Genomic DNA, 16580 nt, shown 5'->3' with positions numbered 1-16580 from the left:
CCGCCATTGTCGCGCACGTTTTCCAAAGGGCCACCGCCCGCTATTGTATCGCCGCGACAATAGACTGATGAGCCGGCATTGTCGAACTCGTCGAACTGCGTTCGGTACTCGAAAGGGTAGCGAAGGAGAGACGAACGGACGGACAGAGAGATACATGGATACGAAGAGAACGAGGAGAGAGAGAGAGAGAGAGAGAGAGAGAGAGAGAGAGAGAGAGAGAAGAGGAGGATAGAGAACCGGGCGGTGGTAGCAGCCAGGGAATCGCTGTGGTGTGGTGGTGCGTGGGGCTCTGCCTCCGCAACCCGTTTCGAGAGTCAGCGGAGCGAGGCACTCAGACTCCAGAATGGGGTAAAAACTCAGTGAGTTTGCCCGTACTCCATCCAAGCCCCTCGCGCCCGCCCGTCCACTCGCTCGCTCCCATTCTCTCTCCCTTTCTCGTTGCGTTTCCCTCGTCCGCCCTTCTATGACTCTACCTTTCTGTCTCTCTATCTCTGTCTTTCTCTCTTGTCTCTTCCTTCCCTTCTCTCTTTCTCTCTTCGTATCGCTCGGCTCTCGGTTACGCGGCAACTAAGCCGAACATAAACTCGGCAGACGTCTCGTGGCAGGTAATATTTACAAACCATGAAACGAGCAGAAAGGAGAGACGGGAGTGAAGAAGAGGCAGCAGAGGGAGAGAAAAGGCGAGGTAGAAAAAAAGGGAAGAGAGAGAGAAGGAGAGAAGGAGGAGAAAATCAAAGAACGAGAGACAGAGAGGAAGATGCCGCGCAAAAGCGGCGCCGACTAGCTCTCCATCAGAGCACACATCCATCCACTCGGAGAGTCATCCGCTAGAAACGAGTAGCTGGCCCGAAAACCACGACTTTTTCGACAAGTCGGATTTTATGCGAAAGTCTCGAAGAGACTCTCGTGAGCTGGCGTGATTACGCGATTCTATGGATTCACGGATGATGACGTTGGTGGCGACGTTTCAAGATCTCAAGTGCGCAATGTTATTAGGCATGTTTCCGCGTTACACTCAGAAATTGGAGAGCGTAATGGACTCGAGCGAAACAACGAAAATTACATGTTCCGTGCAAAAGCCGCGGGAACCGCCCTTATAAAATAGGAAGGAAAAAACTGAAGAAACGAGAAAATAGAGGGAACGGGGTCTACTTTTTCCAGGCAAGCAAAATTCGTTCGAACAAATATCAAGTGTGTCGATTTGCCAAATTGTATGCTTGCCGCGACAAATTATTGATCGATTCAATGATTGCGATGAGCCGAGTAACCGCATCGAGACAGTTTACCATCCTGTCAACACGTTAATTCGCTTAATGCATATGATTTGAACGGAGGCGTCCTCGTCGGATTACCCGTCCTTTCCTCTCGTTGCGGCAGTTGCCCTTCGATCGCGTATAATCACCGCAATATTTACGACATTTATACCGCGTATAATTACTCTTCCCACGAATGTACACAGAAAAAAAATTAGTATTCACTTAAAACCGATATATTCAAATCAACAATTATTGCTTCATGTATAAATAACGATGTACAATTTTATTAGTAAAATTTTCAGCTCCTGAATTTTAACCAACGTTATAATGTTACTTGGATATTATAATAAACTCATAAGAAATGTATTATGATCATTTTGATGATTATTATATTTTTTTCGACATTTTTTAAATTATATTCTCAATCTAATATTTTGTGCTTTCCATTAATAAAAGTAATTTTTGAACAACAAGAATAGATCTTTCTTTTTTGTTGGATAATATAAAACATATTCTTAATAACTTATTTTTATTTAACGCTGTTATGTAATCTCACTTGAAGATTAACACGTTAAAAGTAAACAAATTTTCCAAACAAAAGAATGAAGATATTTCCTCTTTTCTGTGTATCTCGTGAATTAAGTGATGTACACATACCCAGGCGAAACGAAAAACCACGAAAACATCAAGATGATGTCCAAGTGACGAGAAAACGGTCAAAAGAGATCCTTGTCGATCACGATCGATCATTTTCTCGTCGTCTTGACGTTGTGGCGATTTTCTATTCCACTCGAGTAATCGCTCTCGCGCGCAAAAGAGATCGCCCATTTTTGGTCCACAAACGGATTTTGATGAGATATATATCCTTTGAAGAGTGCGATTCCATAAAACCATCTTTTATTCAAATCTGAATAGCGTGACTAAAGTTAGAAGTCGCTAAAGCATCATATATTAAGTTGGCATATTTGACGTTGTAAATGAAAGGAATCTCTCGATTTAATTAATATGATTAAAATAGAATGCAGATACACAAAAGAAATACTTTGATTCCGAAAATAATGAAATAAATATGTGAGAAAAGCGAAATATATAAAAGAATGTAACCACACTATGGCAATTTTTTTATACAATACGAAGTTGAGTGACATTAAAATATTTTTGCACAAGTGTTAGTTTGGAGTCTAAAATTAAAAATATATGATCCTAGCCCCAATGTGAGCTTTGGGGGATCAATATATAATATCCAAAAAGTGCAAGATCAAAAAGTGCATGTTTTCCAATGAATTTTTTTTTCGGAAAATCAGTTAAAATCAATTCTAAAATATCAACACTATATAAGATATATAAGATAAATTAGAAAATGTGTGACAGATAAAAAAAGGTGATTGTATTGATCCTAAAGTCACTAAAATAATTAACTAATGTTCAACTTTAGTGCCGATATCTTAGGAGCTTCAGATCGTTATGAGTTTGGTGCATCGAATTTTTCTCGGTACTTTCATTTGATATTTGTTTCATTCCATTTCGTTTATGGACCAAAAACTCCCTATTTTGGACAATCTCCTTTACGAGAGAGAGAAAGAGAGAGAGAAAGATAGAGAAAGTCATAACGCGGGCGCACATTGCAGCCATCCTCAAACGATGAGCTGCTAAGTCGCACGAGTCGCGCGAGGCTTGGAAACGTGACTATCGTTGCGCCATAAAGGCAAGCGACGCGCGGTTCCTGTAGTTTTTATAAAAGAGCCCCGTGCGGTCGTTAAACTTCCTCATTTTCTCCGGCATAAGACGGCGCCTTGTATATATCCGAGGTAATGTCATCGTCGCAACGTTTGCTTTTCGAGGTCGCTGTGCATCGTGCGACGACGAGCGCCGCAAACAAAGAACGACGACTGCGAATCCTCGAATGCGCGTTACGTCGACTCGCGTATTGTTCCTTCGTTTTTCGTCCCGTTAAAATAAATAACGAGCGAACGGTACTCGAGCGAGCGCAAAATGTTCGTCGCGCCGCCACAGCAAACGCGAACTCTACCGGGCCAAGGTGTGCTCCGATCCGTTCGGAGGCCGCCGCGAGCTTGTTACGAAACGACACGCGTTGCGTTCTCGAACGAGAAGATTCAGCGCGAATTCTTGCAAATAATAGCCGACGGCCGACGATGGTTCCCCTTCCGCCGTGTCTCGCGTTATCTTCACCTCTCGTCCGCAGCGACATGCTACAAGGGATCGACGAAAATAATGGCTTGTTCGTCTCATAATTCTGCACGGATACAGCGGAGGTTATTCCCGCGAGGCATGTGTTTCGATCGTTTCTAGTCGAACGTGCACCACTAACAAACGAAACGTACCGTCTCTCCTCTAGAACCGTTCCGATATCCACGAAATAATTGATAGACTGCCAGTTTCGGCTCGTATACGAAGTTTGCGCGACTTACTCGCTGGGACATCAACTGCTAAAAGCTTTCTTCACAACGACGCGGAGTCGAGCTTGCAGAGGCAACCGAACTCTCGCATGATTTTAACGCGCGTGTTTCTTTATTTTTTGTTTTTTTCTTATTTTCTCTCTCTCTCTCTCTCTCTTTTTGGCCTCTCACGAAATAAAACGTCGCGATTGCTTACGGAGACTCTTCGAGAGGGAAACGGGAGAAACGACGTTACCGACGGTAAGCAGCAGCAACGCGCCCGAGCGATCGCGCACGCAGTCGTATCAGTTTTGTTTCCAAAATAGGGGAGGCGTACGGGAGAGATTTTTCTCGAAGAAGACGAAGTGCGCCAAAGTTGGCGGGTCGGCGTAGCGAGGAGACGGCTCGAAGGCTGTGGAAGGATGAAACCGTGCAGGATGAGCAAAAAGGAAATGGCTGAGGCGGAGACTAGGGGCTGACGCGGCAGAGGTACCAGGCATGAATCTGAAAAGGTATGGGCTGCGTTCACGCGACGATGATTTACGGGCGTATTAGGTCGATAAGATATCTTCCGGTTCGTTGACCCGGCGGAAGCTCTATTTTTGAAGGCGCCTCGCGGCCTCCTTTTACTCCATTTATCCGTCCCCGCCGCTTTCTCTCTCGTCGTCTTCTACTTCGATACTCTCGTAGACGCGAGTTTTGGAAGGTATCGCGCCGGTCGAGCAAAAAGAATCGGCGCCGTAGACGGATCCGCTGCCGTTAACATGATTTCAGTGACGAAGCACAGCGCGCGAAACGCAATTTCCAACAATCGTGAGATCCGGCATCATACGCGTGTGTGCGCGTAAGAAAGAAAAAAAGAAAGAAAGAAAGAGAAAGAGAGAAACCACGTTTCTCTTATAAAGTGAACAAATATCGAAAATTCTCGCACAGAAACTCTGTTACTTTCAATAGAGCGTGTCGGAAATTAATGGGATGTTGGAGACTCGAGCCCGACAGGGTACAGCTCTTATCCACTTAAATTGAGGTCTCGGATTCGACCGCGAACAGAAAGTCACATTATTTAAATCGCCCATGACCATGTCGCTCGCGCGACACGTGATTTATTTAACCACCTAACAGGCGATATATACCTGATGTTCGGAATCATAGTTGCCAGAAACCACGATCCCCTTAAATGAAATAAAAAATTGCGGTTTTGGCTCTTAGCCACTCAATTATTACTCCGCATCTCGCCGCAGCGAGAGAGACAGAAAGAAAGAAACAAAGAGAGAGAGAGAGAGAGAGAAAAAGAGAGAAAGAGAGAGGGGGAGGAGGGAGGAAGAAGAAGGGAGACTCGTTATTTAAATTTGTCGACCACGCTCTAATAATTTATGTAACCTTCAACACACGCGATAGATGACATTGGAGCGCTTCTGGATTACGCTCGCCAGAGCTGTGTTTTTCCGTTAAATAAAACACCGAAAATTCGTGCATTCAGGCGTCTCGCCGCCATCCGATCACGCCCCGATTACTCCGGATGGGAGCAGAACGCCTCGTTACTTAACGTCGTCGACCGCCACGGTGTGGCACGAGATACGTAAACGTGAGACGGAAATTTCATCTCATCTGTCGCTGGACCAGCGGCGATCGAATCCGTGAGTCGTGAACGTGAACACGCGGATAGACACGCGCACGCGCTCGCTTAGAATGCGGTGTGGTCGTCTATGTACGACTTACGTGTGGAGGATACGACTATGACGACCACGAGTATCACCGCCATGACGACGACGACGACGACGACGAGGACGGCGACGGCGACAGTAAGCGACGACGAAAACGACGGAGAACGCGAGGAGAGACCGCATGATGCAGATAACGAGCGAGAAGTTTCACGTTGACATACCTGCTCTGACAGTGACGTCTCTGCTAACGACGGCGCCGACGCTGTTGACGGCTGAGCATTTATAAATGGCCCAGTGGACGTCCTGCCGGAAGGCCTCGGCCTCGAAACCGGGAAAGTGAATCGTCCCGTTGCCAAGGACATGCCTGATGCCGGGTATGTTGCTTATACTGCCGCCGTCCGCCGCCAACCAGTCGACAGTCGGCAACGGATTCCCTCGCACGGTGCAGTCCACCCTGCCGCCGTTCACATTCGTGAACTCCACTCTGGACGGCGGCTCCGTCACGAAACTGGGCCCCTGCGTCTCGTAGGAGGCGTTGGAACCTGCGAAAATCAAATACCACGGGTATACATCAGAGGTTTTGCTAGCGCGCGCACGCACGTAACACACAGGCGCGTGCCAAGCCTCTTAGCCACATTCAATTAAGATTACCGGTCCGAATACATATCCCACGGATTTCCTTCCGCCCGCAGTTCATTATTTGTTCCGCATCGCGGCGTCGTGCAACTTTAAATACGCTCTGAAATTTCCATCAGTCGCGCCTCGGCGTTTCGCGATCCCCGCCGCGAAAATCTCGCGAGAGCATCCACCGTATTGTCCGCCAATCTTTCATTCGTAGGCGCAGTTTCGCAACCTGCGCTACGGCGCCGGGGCGTTGGCGTTTTATTTCATAATTCTAACGTGCGCGCTCCGCAAATTCTCGGAGCATTACGAATAACAATCAGAAACGCATTAATCACGGTGTCAGCGAATGGACACTCTCGGTGGTCTGGATTTTTCGTTCCCGCCGGCCGAATGCGAAGTAATTTTCCGAGGGGCAGAAGAGGGGGGGGGGACGGCAGTCGTAGAACGAGGGTAGTGTGTGTGTATGTGTGTGTATATGTGTGTCTGTATGTGTGCGCGCGCGCACGCGGTGGGACGCGCACTGTATCGTCGACGGACATGAACGAAGATAATACGCTCGGCCATAAATCATACATTTAACGCTGAAATTCGGCCGTAATAGCTTCCATAAATGGAGCGCATTGCGTCCCCCCCGAAGCCTGTTAACCATTCATCACCCGAGTTATGTTGATTTAAGTAGGAATGCCGGCCCGTTGCGATGTATTCCGCATTCCGTCCAGCATTGCTCATCTGGAAGCCAGCCCAACCAAGTACAGAATATCCCACAGAACGTGCAACGAATGACGCGCGCGTTCGCGGCGTATTTCCGTGTACGCGCGCCCGACAAAATCACGATCGATGCGAAAACCACGTGTTTTGACCGTTTCGCGGTCCCTCGCTCGCGCGAGACTCGCGTTTTGAGTCTGCGAGCTTTTTCTTTCGTACGGCGAGAAATCGTAATTACGGGAGTATATCGCGATTAGATGATTACCTCGGCAAATGGGTGCCCCTATTATTTCATGCATTGACTACCAACTCCGTGCAAGTGAATGCACTGAGCGCTTAATCGCCCTGCTCCGCGAGGACACGCGCTCTCCCGTTTCTTGTCTCCGACATGGCGCGGACCCGAGACCCGAGCAAGTCCCTTTTAGCGGCCGAATGTACCGTAGGAGACGACACGTCGAGAGTTATTTGACCGATTTTCCAATGAGCGCTTATTCCGGCAATTCCCTCTCTTACGCGCCCGCCAGGCGAACTTAAATCTTGATTACTTATCTTCTATAAGCTAAAGCAACGTTCCTAGTAAGGGCTTGGGATTCCCCTCCCTCGTGACATCGTCTTTCGGACGCGCACGTTCGAATCCGGAAAGTTATCGTTTTCTCGAAAAAGAAAATCGTGGACTTCGCCATAAAAGCTGTAGTACCCGGCAAAGATTTACTTCCTACCTTATCCTTTCCTCCTTCTTCCTCCCTCTCTCTCTCTCTCTTTCTCTCTTCCCCTCCCTTCTCTCCGTCCCTGTCTCTCCCTTCGCCTTCTCTCTCCCTTTTCTATCCTCCATTCCCTACAGCTAGAGAGCTGCTTTCGAATCTTAAGCGCCGCGCGTACTCCACCATCGCCAGAATAGCCAGTACGCTGCAGACCTGCGATTGGATATATCTTGCGACCTACATTCCCCGGGCTCCGTAATCATTTCCCCGCGGAAGGAAGGCGGCCTCGCATAAAAAGTTAACTCTTCATCTTCCGAGAGTTCTCGGGAGTTCGCGTTATAATTCCGCCGCCGTATAGCCGTCTGACGTACGACGTCGGTCGCCTCGCGATTTCATCGTTACCGGTGCATCCAGATTAGTGTATATATATACATGTATCAGAAATATGATCTTGAAGCCGACCCTCCCCCTCCCCCGTTCCGTCTCGGACGAGATAGGATTACAAACGCGACTGCCAAGAGCTCCATCGGGGGAGATTAATCGCGCAAAAATTTTATCCCTCGCCTCGCGACAACGAGACGCGACTCGCCGTGAAATGAAATCCCGCTCATCGGTAACGTGTCGCTGATATAAACTCTCCAACACTTTCCAAGAGAAATTATCATTGTGCAATTAGTAGGTTGCAAAACAGTTTGGAAATTCACCAAACTATCAAAATTAAGAGTCAATATTTTGTGTGTGTTTGTGTAACATGTTAGCCCAATAATTACATTATTACATTATTAACTATTATTACTACTACTATTATTATTATTATCATTATTATTAGCGTTATTATTATTTAGTGTTTTTAATTACGTTATTATTGCGTAATTCTGTCGTTATTGATTCTCAATTTTGACAGTTTAGTGAGCTCCCAACTTTATTGTGTCAAAAGCGTTTTGCAATCCACCGTACAATGAATGAACACTGAAAAACTCACTTAATTGAGTTAACCAAAATTTGGTTAAAATAAGGTGGAACAAATGTTTTGGTTGTGAGAACCAATATTTGGTACTTTAAACCAATGGTTTGATTCTTTGAAACAAAAATGAAACAGGTTTAGTTTCAGAGAATCAAATCTTTGGTAGAAAGAACGAAATTTTGGCCCTCACAACCGAAACATTTGTTCGTCCCTATTTTAACCAAATTTTGGTTAACCCAACTAAATGAATTTTTCTGTGAAGAGGATATATTCTTGTGGAAAAAGAAAGAGGACACGTTTACGACATGTAAATGCGACGAGAAGTCCCTACTCGCAAAACAAATAGATCACGTAAAAAGACACGTCGCAGGAACGAACTAAGAGTTAATTGGGCGCGAGCCAAATGCGTTCAGGACACACTGGCTCATCGACATGGCTAAACAATGGACGACGAGTAGAGGGATGAACGAGCGCGCAGCTAAGGGTTGCATGCAATCTGGCACGTACTCGACTGCACACCCTCTTCGGGTGCGTTCAGAGACCGCGCATTGGAAAGAGAGGGCACGCGCGATCACCAGCCACGTTGGCTGTCGCAGGCGATACGAGAGACGAGTAGGCTACTACCGTAACACCCCGTCAACCCTCGACGTCATCGCGAGCGTACAACCGAAGACGCGCACTTGTGCTGCTTCTTCTTCAGCGGCCGTTGAAGAGACTGGACGAGACGAGGGCGCGGCGACCAACCGTATAATGTTTTGTGTCAACATCCTTCGAGAATTTACCCCCATCTTCCCAACCGTCCCGAGTGCCGTTTTTATTCACGCGCCCCCGGACCACGCCATATCCTTCCGCGAAATAACGCTAGTGCTATCAGGACACGTTCGACGAAATACCGACGACGATTGTAAAATTTTTCTTCGCCCAATAAAATATAATGCTATTCTTATCGGATATCCTCTTGCATATGGCTTCAAGACGATTCCTCTAACACCAAAATGGAGGTATTCCAACATTCCAACAAGAATTCTAGTCGCAAAGTGTTATTTCCTTTATAATCCTATATTCGAAATAAAAATTTTTACTGAAAAAAGTATTTTTCTTCTATTGAAGTGAATTATTAATCGGAAATCTACTATATATCATTCTAACGTTTTTCCAGCTGAATCAAGAGAAATATATTTACTTGAAGCAGAATGTCCTGTGAGAAATTTCTATTCAGAACAAAATTTGTACTGTAGATAAAGCGAAATTTCCCGAATTTTAACAATATTATACTTAAAATGTTCCCCTTTTGGTTTCAAACAAGTCCTCTTGGGGTTATATATAAGGTGTGTTCCTCACCAACTCCCAATTATTGAAAGGACAGATAATAGGAATGAAATCGAGACGAAAAGTCGATTTTCGATTTTCGATACAAGCAGTAGTTAACAAGTTATTAATTAATCAAGTTTGATGATTAGCACGCCCTAATTGGCGGATCACAGATAGCGCCGCGCATCGAAAATTCGAATTCTCGCCTCTTAGATTAGCTTCATCATTCTGATCAGTGGTAAAAGGAGCTCACTAATCAAAATATCAAAGCTGTTCCAAAAGGCGAGAGAGTTTGTATTTTTTTTCGGAGCGCGGCTGTGGTTCGCCAATTAGAGCGTGCTAAGCATCAAATTTGATTAATTAATAACTCGTTAACTATTGCTCGTATTAAAAAAATGATAAAGAATTTTTCATCTCGGTTAGCTTCAATATTTGAAGTGACGGTTAGTATGAGACACTCTGTATGTAAGAGAGAATATCTTCTAAAAATAAGATTCTATTTTTTTGGGTGTTTCCTTTGTTTTTCTTAAATGTATGGAGCTACTTGGGAAAACAATATACAGGATCCGCCAAAGAAAACTTTCCACCCCGATTCTAATGCCATAAGATAACACCAGAAATTCTTAAAAATGTTCATAGCAATTTTAAATAAAGACTATAATTCTATGAAAATTAGTAAACGGCACTTTGAACATTTAATAAAATAAATCTTTCTGTAAATTGTGAATTTTCAATTTTTTGTACCTAAAATTTCCAAATGCGATTTTTCAAAAAATATTCACTTACATTAAAACATTCAAAAAATATTCACTTACATTAAAAAAAAAACCTATGTGAAGAGAATTAAAATATCTTTGAAATGATATATTATTTGAGCCTATTACTATTTAAGATTTAATTGCTAAAAGATTTTGGGAAGTGGCTACTCTAATTAAGGGGATAAAGTAATATAGTTAAATTTAAAAACAATCATTGAAAATAATATTGATGTGGAAATTTTTCGTTGGCGGACTCTATATATATCCGGATCGTTAAAATATCTTTGCAGTAGTAATGGAAACGCCTGGCGAAGAAGAAAACCAATATAGATGTATATATTATGCATGTCAAAAAAATTATACGTTTAATTCGCAATTCTTAACATCTGAGTGACATTGAGTCGATAATTTCGCGTTGCCGCGTAAATATTCTACGCTACTCCATAATATAATTCTATTTTGAAAATCCGTGATAAGTTAAGATAAACACATTCGCATTTTCACATGCGAATACGTGCTTGGTCGCACGTAACACCACGTATCGCGTAAATTACTCCCAGAATTTCTACGTTTATCCCGACGCTCATAGTTTCGGAAAGTCATCGCGAGTAATTACGTCGACGAAGCATCCGACATCACTGACTAATTACCGATGAGGGGTGGGTAAGTAGGTAAAGCCCTTGACGAGGCCGGTGCTCGTACAAAGAGCGGAAGAACCGTTGAACGGAGCAGTCTCCGTTCCGGAATCAACCGCTCACTCAACGTTGCACAATTCTTTCTACCGAGCGATGAGAGAAAGACAAGAAAGTTAAGCTCGGAGTCTACACGCGCTAAAACAGACGGAATGCGACTGTGTCTAGCTACAAAAGGAGGCGAACGCGAGAGGAAAGAGAGAGAGAGAGAGAGAGAGAGAGAAGGACAAAGAGAGAGAGAGAGAGAGAGAGAGAGAGAGAGAGAGAGAGAGAGAGAGAGAAAGAGCGGATGGATGGATGGATGCTGGATACGCGGATAGAGATGGACCAGCAGGAGGAGGAGGGGGATGAAAACAGGGGAATGCGAAGAGGGGGGAAATGAGGAGTCCTGTCTGTGGTTTGTCCGACAATGCAAACCGGCTTTCTCATATCACTGTATTGTTTCCATTGTTCCAGCGACTCGCAGGGGGTTGTTAGTCATTACAGAGGCGGAGGAGCCGGAGGTTTGGAAAGAGGGATAGGTTTATTCGCCTTCTGACGCCGATCACCATCGTACAAGCAACTGTCCCCGTCGGACTCTTGTCCCGAGATTCTCGCGGGCGTAACGAGTAATTTCCGTCGGCGGATCGTGGCGCCGCGACGTTAAAAGCGACGAGTAGATCACGGGTTTCTGTACTTGATGAATCTTTTGCTGCGGTGCTGCGTATCGTGAGGAATGACAAAAGAATAACGAGGGTTTTAGAAAGAGAAAGAGAGAGATAAAGGGAGGGGGGAGAGAAGGAGGAAGGACGGAGAAGTCTGCCTGAATTTATATTCTCGGAAAATCTCATTGCGAAGGATGATGTACGAAGTAACCTTTCATACACGATGAGAATTTTAATAGTTCATCATTAAAATATGAGCCTTCTTTCGTGAACGAAACGTTCGTATAATGCGAAAACTTCTCATGCAAAAGCAAATATGCAATTTTGCACGACAATTAGACCATGTGAATTACGCGGCGTGCATGAAATAAATACAAGTACAAGTTAACAAGTAATCAAAGATTCATGAAACAGTAATTTGTTAGATGATGACGTACTATGAATATCGGTTTAATTTTCAATCTGGCTATCCGGTTATTTTCCATAAATTCGTTAAACAACAGTTAAAACCAGAAACCTGCTGTAGAGAAGGTGGAAGTAATATTGAACAAGATGCTCCATATTACTCCCCACATCTTACAATTTCACATTTTATGCAGTTAGTGTAAAAGTGATGTTTCTATTTGTGACTTCTATTCATAAGCGCCTAAAGTACTTAATTAATACTTCTATATAATTTAAATTATTGATCTTCATTTTTTTAATTTGTAGAAAATTTTTTTTTATTTCTAACTCATAATTTTTATATTCAAAGAAATTCAATAAAATGATAGTTTTAGTATTAACTTTAGACAAAAAGTAAGTTTTTTTTATTTTCATAACTGTTTCATATTACCATCTTATTCCACCTCTTGCACTATGTTAAAAAAAAGTTGCTCTTTGAATAATTTTTTTCTTTTTTTACCAACAAATATGAATACTTTATAAGAAATTTGTTAATACTCCTGACAGTTCTTGATGCAACTATTACATTCAATATGAGTTTTATAAGAAAGTGACTTATATTTTCATCTTTTCTCCGCTACAATAAATAATTTTACACACCTGGAAATGCACGAAATGTTATAGTCTGCTCCACATTCGTTCTGGCTTCCAGATTCAACATCATCTTCGGGCTGCTGTTCCGTCGTAGCACTGACATTTGCACTGACACGTAGACACGGCGATTCGATCGCAGAAACGCATATTAATTGAACGCCGACGAGAGACCAATCAAATATTTCCAGAGCTGACGAAATATTTGAATCACTCGACGGGAATGATAAATAACGCAGCAGTACACGCACGCCGCAGTATGTGAATCGCTTGCCGGCTCGAAACGCAATGGAAACATTCCAGAAAGTGCGCGATGTACGCAGATAAGTTTGACCGCTTTGAAGGTCTGGAATGTTTTGGAAGTGTTTGTTGTTCTGATCGCTCGGCCGTTCAGTAGCGACGCTTGGCGACTAAACGGATATGACGTAGCCCTTTTTTCCATTGTTTTGGTACTCGCGCGTGTGTTATTGTTCCTGATTAAGTCATTATTATTTGGAGCGATACGCATATGTGTCGCGACGCATAGTATTGACGCGTTAATTATTATTCCTGTCTACTCTCTTTAAGTATTGAATCGAACTCTTGTCGGAAGCGCGTTAATTAACACGTGTTCCTTCGATCGAATAATCGCATTTACGCAAGTGTCCTTGCCAGTGCTAGTGTCAGTGTCATGTGAAAACATCCGTAGTGCTACGACGGAGCAGTGGAGAGCAGAATGCTCGATTGAGAAACCAGAACGGAGGACACAACACGGTGAGACACATACGGCGATATATCTATAGCTTTCAGGTGCATGAAATTACTTATTGTACAGGAGATTTGCGATCTTAACGGACGTTTAACGAGCTCAACGAGGATGAAGAGATATTTAAGTCGAAACTTAGACCAGCGTTCACAATCCGTCATTATTTGACAAAATAATTTCTTGAATTTCTGATTACTTCAGACAATCTATCCATGCTGAAAGAATACTATAGTTTCTTTTTTATATATATTCTTTTCGTTTTTACTATACTTCTAATAGTGCGGGAACAGACTTAGCAAGATAAGCTTTATCTTGCTAAGAAACATAGTAAATTTTGCTAGAATTTTACTTTGTTTTTAGTTTTTATTCAAATTTTACTGTTGCTAAAAATATATTAAATTTTTTTAATAGCGTATTTGTCAATTACACTAATATATAAATAGTACATGTAAAATGAAAGAATAGTCAATTGCTATAGATTGTCAGTCTGTCTCTTGGTTACAAGATTCTGCAGGAATTTCTACTAGAAAATTCCCTCCCTGTACTTAATTTATACAACAAGAAGTATCTAAACGGCCGAGTAACGATCTATGAATACAAATCCGTCATTAATTGCGCTCTCAAGCAGAGATTGTAAATAAATTACAACTAGGAATATACCGACCTTAGAATCTGGTGTAAATGTCGCAAGTGCTAATTTGTGTGTCTAATGATGCTTTTTAAATCGCAAATTCTATCTTGAAATAACTTTGTCATTGCAACGTCTAAAAAAAGACGTTGTGAGAACAAAAATAGTTATAACGCTTTTCCGTATCAATAGAGATTTAAATTTGATTAGATACAATAATGAGGCTAAAATAAGTGAAGAACCACTTCTCTTTAGCCTTATTATTGTACCTAATCAAATTTAAATCTCCATTGATACAAAAAAACGTATTATTCAATGTACAACTATTTTTGTTTTCACAACTTCCGTCTTTTTCCACCCCTTCTCGCTCTAGATTCTTATCTTTTTATTGAAATTTCGCTGATAAAAAATGATAATAAAAGTATTATAAGCAATAGAATTATGGACAAGAACTTGTATAATGTTATATCTTGAGATTCTCTATTGATTCTTCTCGACAAGCTCGACAAATTTTGCAAGGTAGAATGTAAATTCCGACTCGGATAGATCGACAACGTCGGTCAATATGCAATGCCATTCTAAAGGGATTTTAATCGATGATGGGATAGCCAAAATATGCGAAACAGATACAGTGTGTGAAACAAAAGATACTAAACGGACAGCCGAGCACTTGTCTATAACGTGGGTGACATAGATCTCACTCATATAGACAAAATACCTAGGAGTAGGTCTAAAAATACGCGTAAATATCTACCCGGTGATTATTATGAATGGCAATTGCTGTTAATTTTTAGTCAATTTAGTGTTAAATTGGTTGTTCTATACCAATACCAAAACGAATAATCGTATGACCGCGAACTTTGGTTTGCAACACTCCATTCTACGTGCACAAGGTATGGATTTAATCCTGGCAACATCTCCAAATCTGATCTGCCCGTTCACACACACACACACACACATATACAGCCGACCTGCGGTAGATTATTAATAGAAACTTCACTACCCTACCAGATCGATTCTCACGAGGCTTTTGAACTTGTGATATCCACGTTTTACGATTTATTCGTGGCACCGTTTCCACTTCAACACCAGTGGTCAGCTTCAACAACCGCGCATAGATAAAAGATTTTATTGTTGAAATGAAAATTCGGACCATAATTGTTTGAAATCAACCGGATGTTTGGTGATGGCAACGATAAAATCTGATCGCCGCTATATGTGTTTTGCTTTCTCAATAATGCATACATGCAGTTAACATAAGTAAAAAGCATGCAATGCCAACCAAATTATATATAGGGTATTTTAGTTCCAAATATAAAAGCTAATGTTTTCGACGCAGTATTTTTCTTTCTTTATCGATTTCCAGATAACGTTATGTACAATATTTATAGAAAGTGTAAAAAAAGTATGTTATTACCCTCCGTGCGCTTGAAGCTTGAGAAACTCGCGAAAGTACAATTCCTGTTCGGAATTATTTGCGTATATAAAAAACGGAAAACATTGTTTTCTATTATCTTGCTTCCTGCAAATTGGACAGAGCAACCTTACAGATGAAAAAAAAAATTCCACTGCGGTTTTATGACACAACACACGCGCGCATGTAACTTTATTTCCAATAACGAAACGATCCGCGCACGATACGCGTCGGCAGAGCCGGGCGAAATTATCTTCGTTACGCAGTAAGGCGTACATTCGGTCGCGTTAATTACCTGCGTCAGCAACGGTTGTCCATTTAATTGAGACCGAGTATCTACGATCGACCGTTAATTATTTCGTACCGCGGAGTAGCTAATCTACGATTAGCTTGCCATTATCTTGTCTCTGCAATCTGATTTCTAGTTGAGCAGCTTATCGCGATGTTTTCACACGATCGCGTGTACACCTATCCGCTGTATCAATCGACGATGGGAGATTAACGTATGAATTTTTCAAAATACAAATGCACATTCACCTCCTCTTCCTTCCTTCTCTCCCCCCCTCTCTCTCTCTCTCTCTCTCTCTCTCTCTCTCTGTTTGTCTTTTTATCTCTCTGTGTGTCTTTCTCGCGCGTGCGTGAAGTTGGCACCTCATTTTTTAGCACCGCAAGTTTTGACATGAGTTCCATTTGCACCCACAATAGTTCTATAGTTCCTGATAGGTTATAGCAATAGTTCCGTCGAATTAATAAAAAAAATGAATTTTTTAAAATATAAGGTGCCAAATTACCACGGCACCGCAACATTAAAAAAAAATTATTGTGATAATTTTATTTTACAGTTCTCGAAGTGCTCTATAGTTTCTGATATGTTTTAGCAAGAGTTCCGGCCTCTAACTATTTTTTAACAATTTTTAAACTTGAGTACAAGAACCGCATTACAAGAGTAAACTCTGGGGTGCTGGCAGTTCTAGCCGACTTTTTGACGTTTTCCGGTAGTACTGCAATAGTTCCGAAGCTTCACATAGGTTTTAGCGAGAGTT

General features: G+C 42.5%; 1 protein-coding gene across 10 annotated transcripts in view; it reads right to left on the bottom strand.

The window, feature by feature from the left end:
* The window catches only part of LOC116840792 (Down syndrome cell adhesion molecule-like protein Dscam2), a 123635-nt gene that overhangs the window by 72877 nt on the left and 34178 nt on the right, over nt 1-16580 (bottom strand). For 9 of the 10 annotated variants that reach the window (XM_032807980.1, XM_032807978.1, XM_032807984.1 and 6 more), the window contains one exon: nt 5538-5858. In XM_032807980.1, coding sequence (XP_032663871.1) covers nt 5538-5858 — 321 coding nt within the window. Of the gene's footprint in view, nt 1-5537; nt 5859-12759; nt 13089-16580 lie in introns of those variants that run through there. The other variant, XM_032807982.1, reaches the window with a different exon arrangement.

Source organism: Odontomachus brunneus, unplaced genomic scaffold (assembly GCF_010583005.1).
Source record: "Odontomachus brunneus isolate Ranch 3 - 2012 unplaced genomic scaffold, Obru_v1 Obru_scaffold_011, whole genome shotgun sequence".
NCBI lineage: Eukaryota > Metazoa > Arthropoda > Insecta > Hymenoptera > Formicidae > Odontomachus > Odontomachus brunneus.
This window is presented reverse-complemented; position numbering and strand designations above follow the sequence as displayed.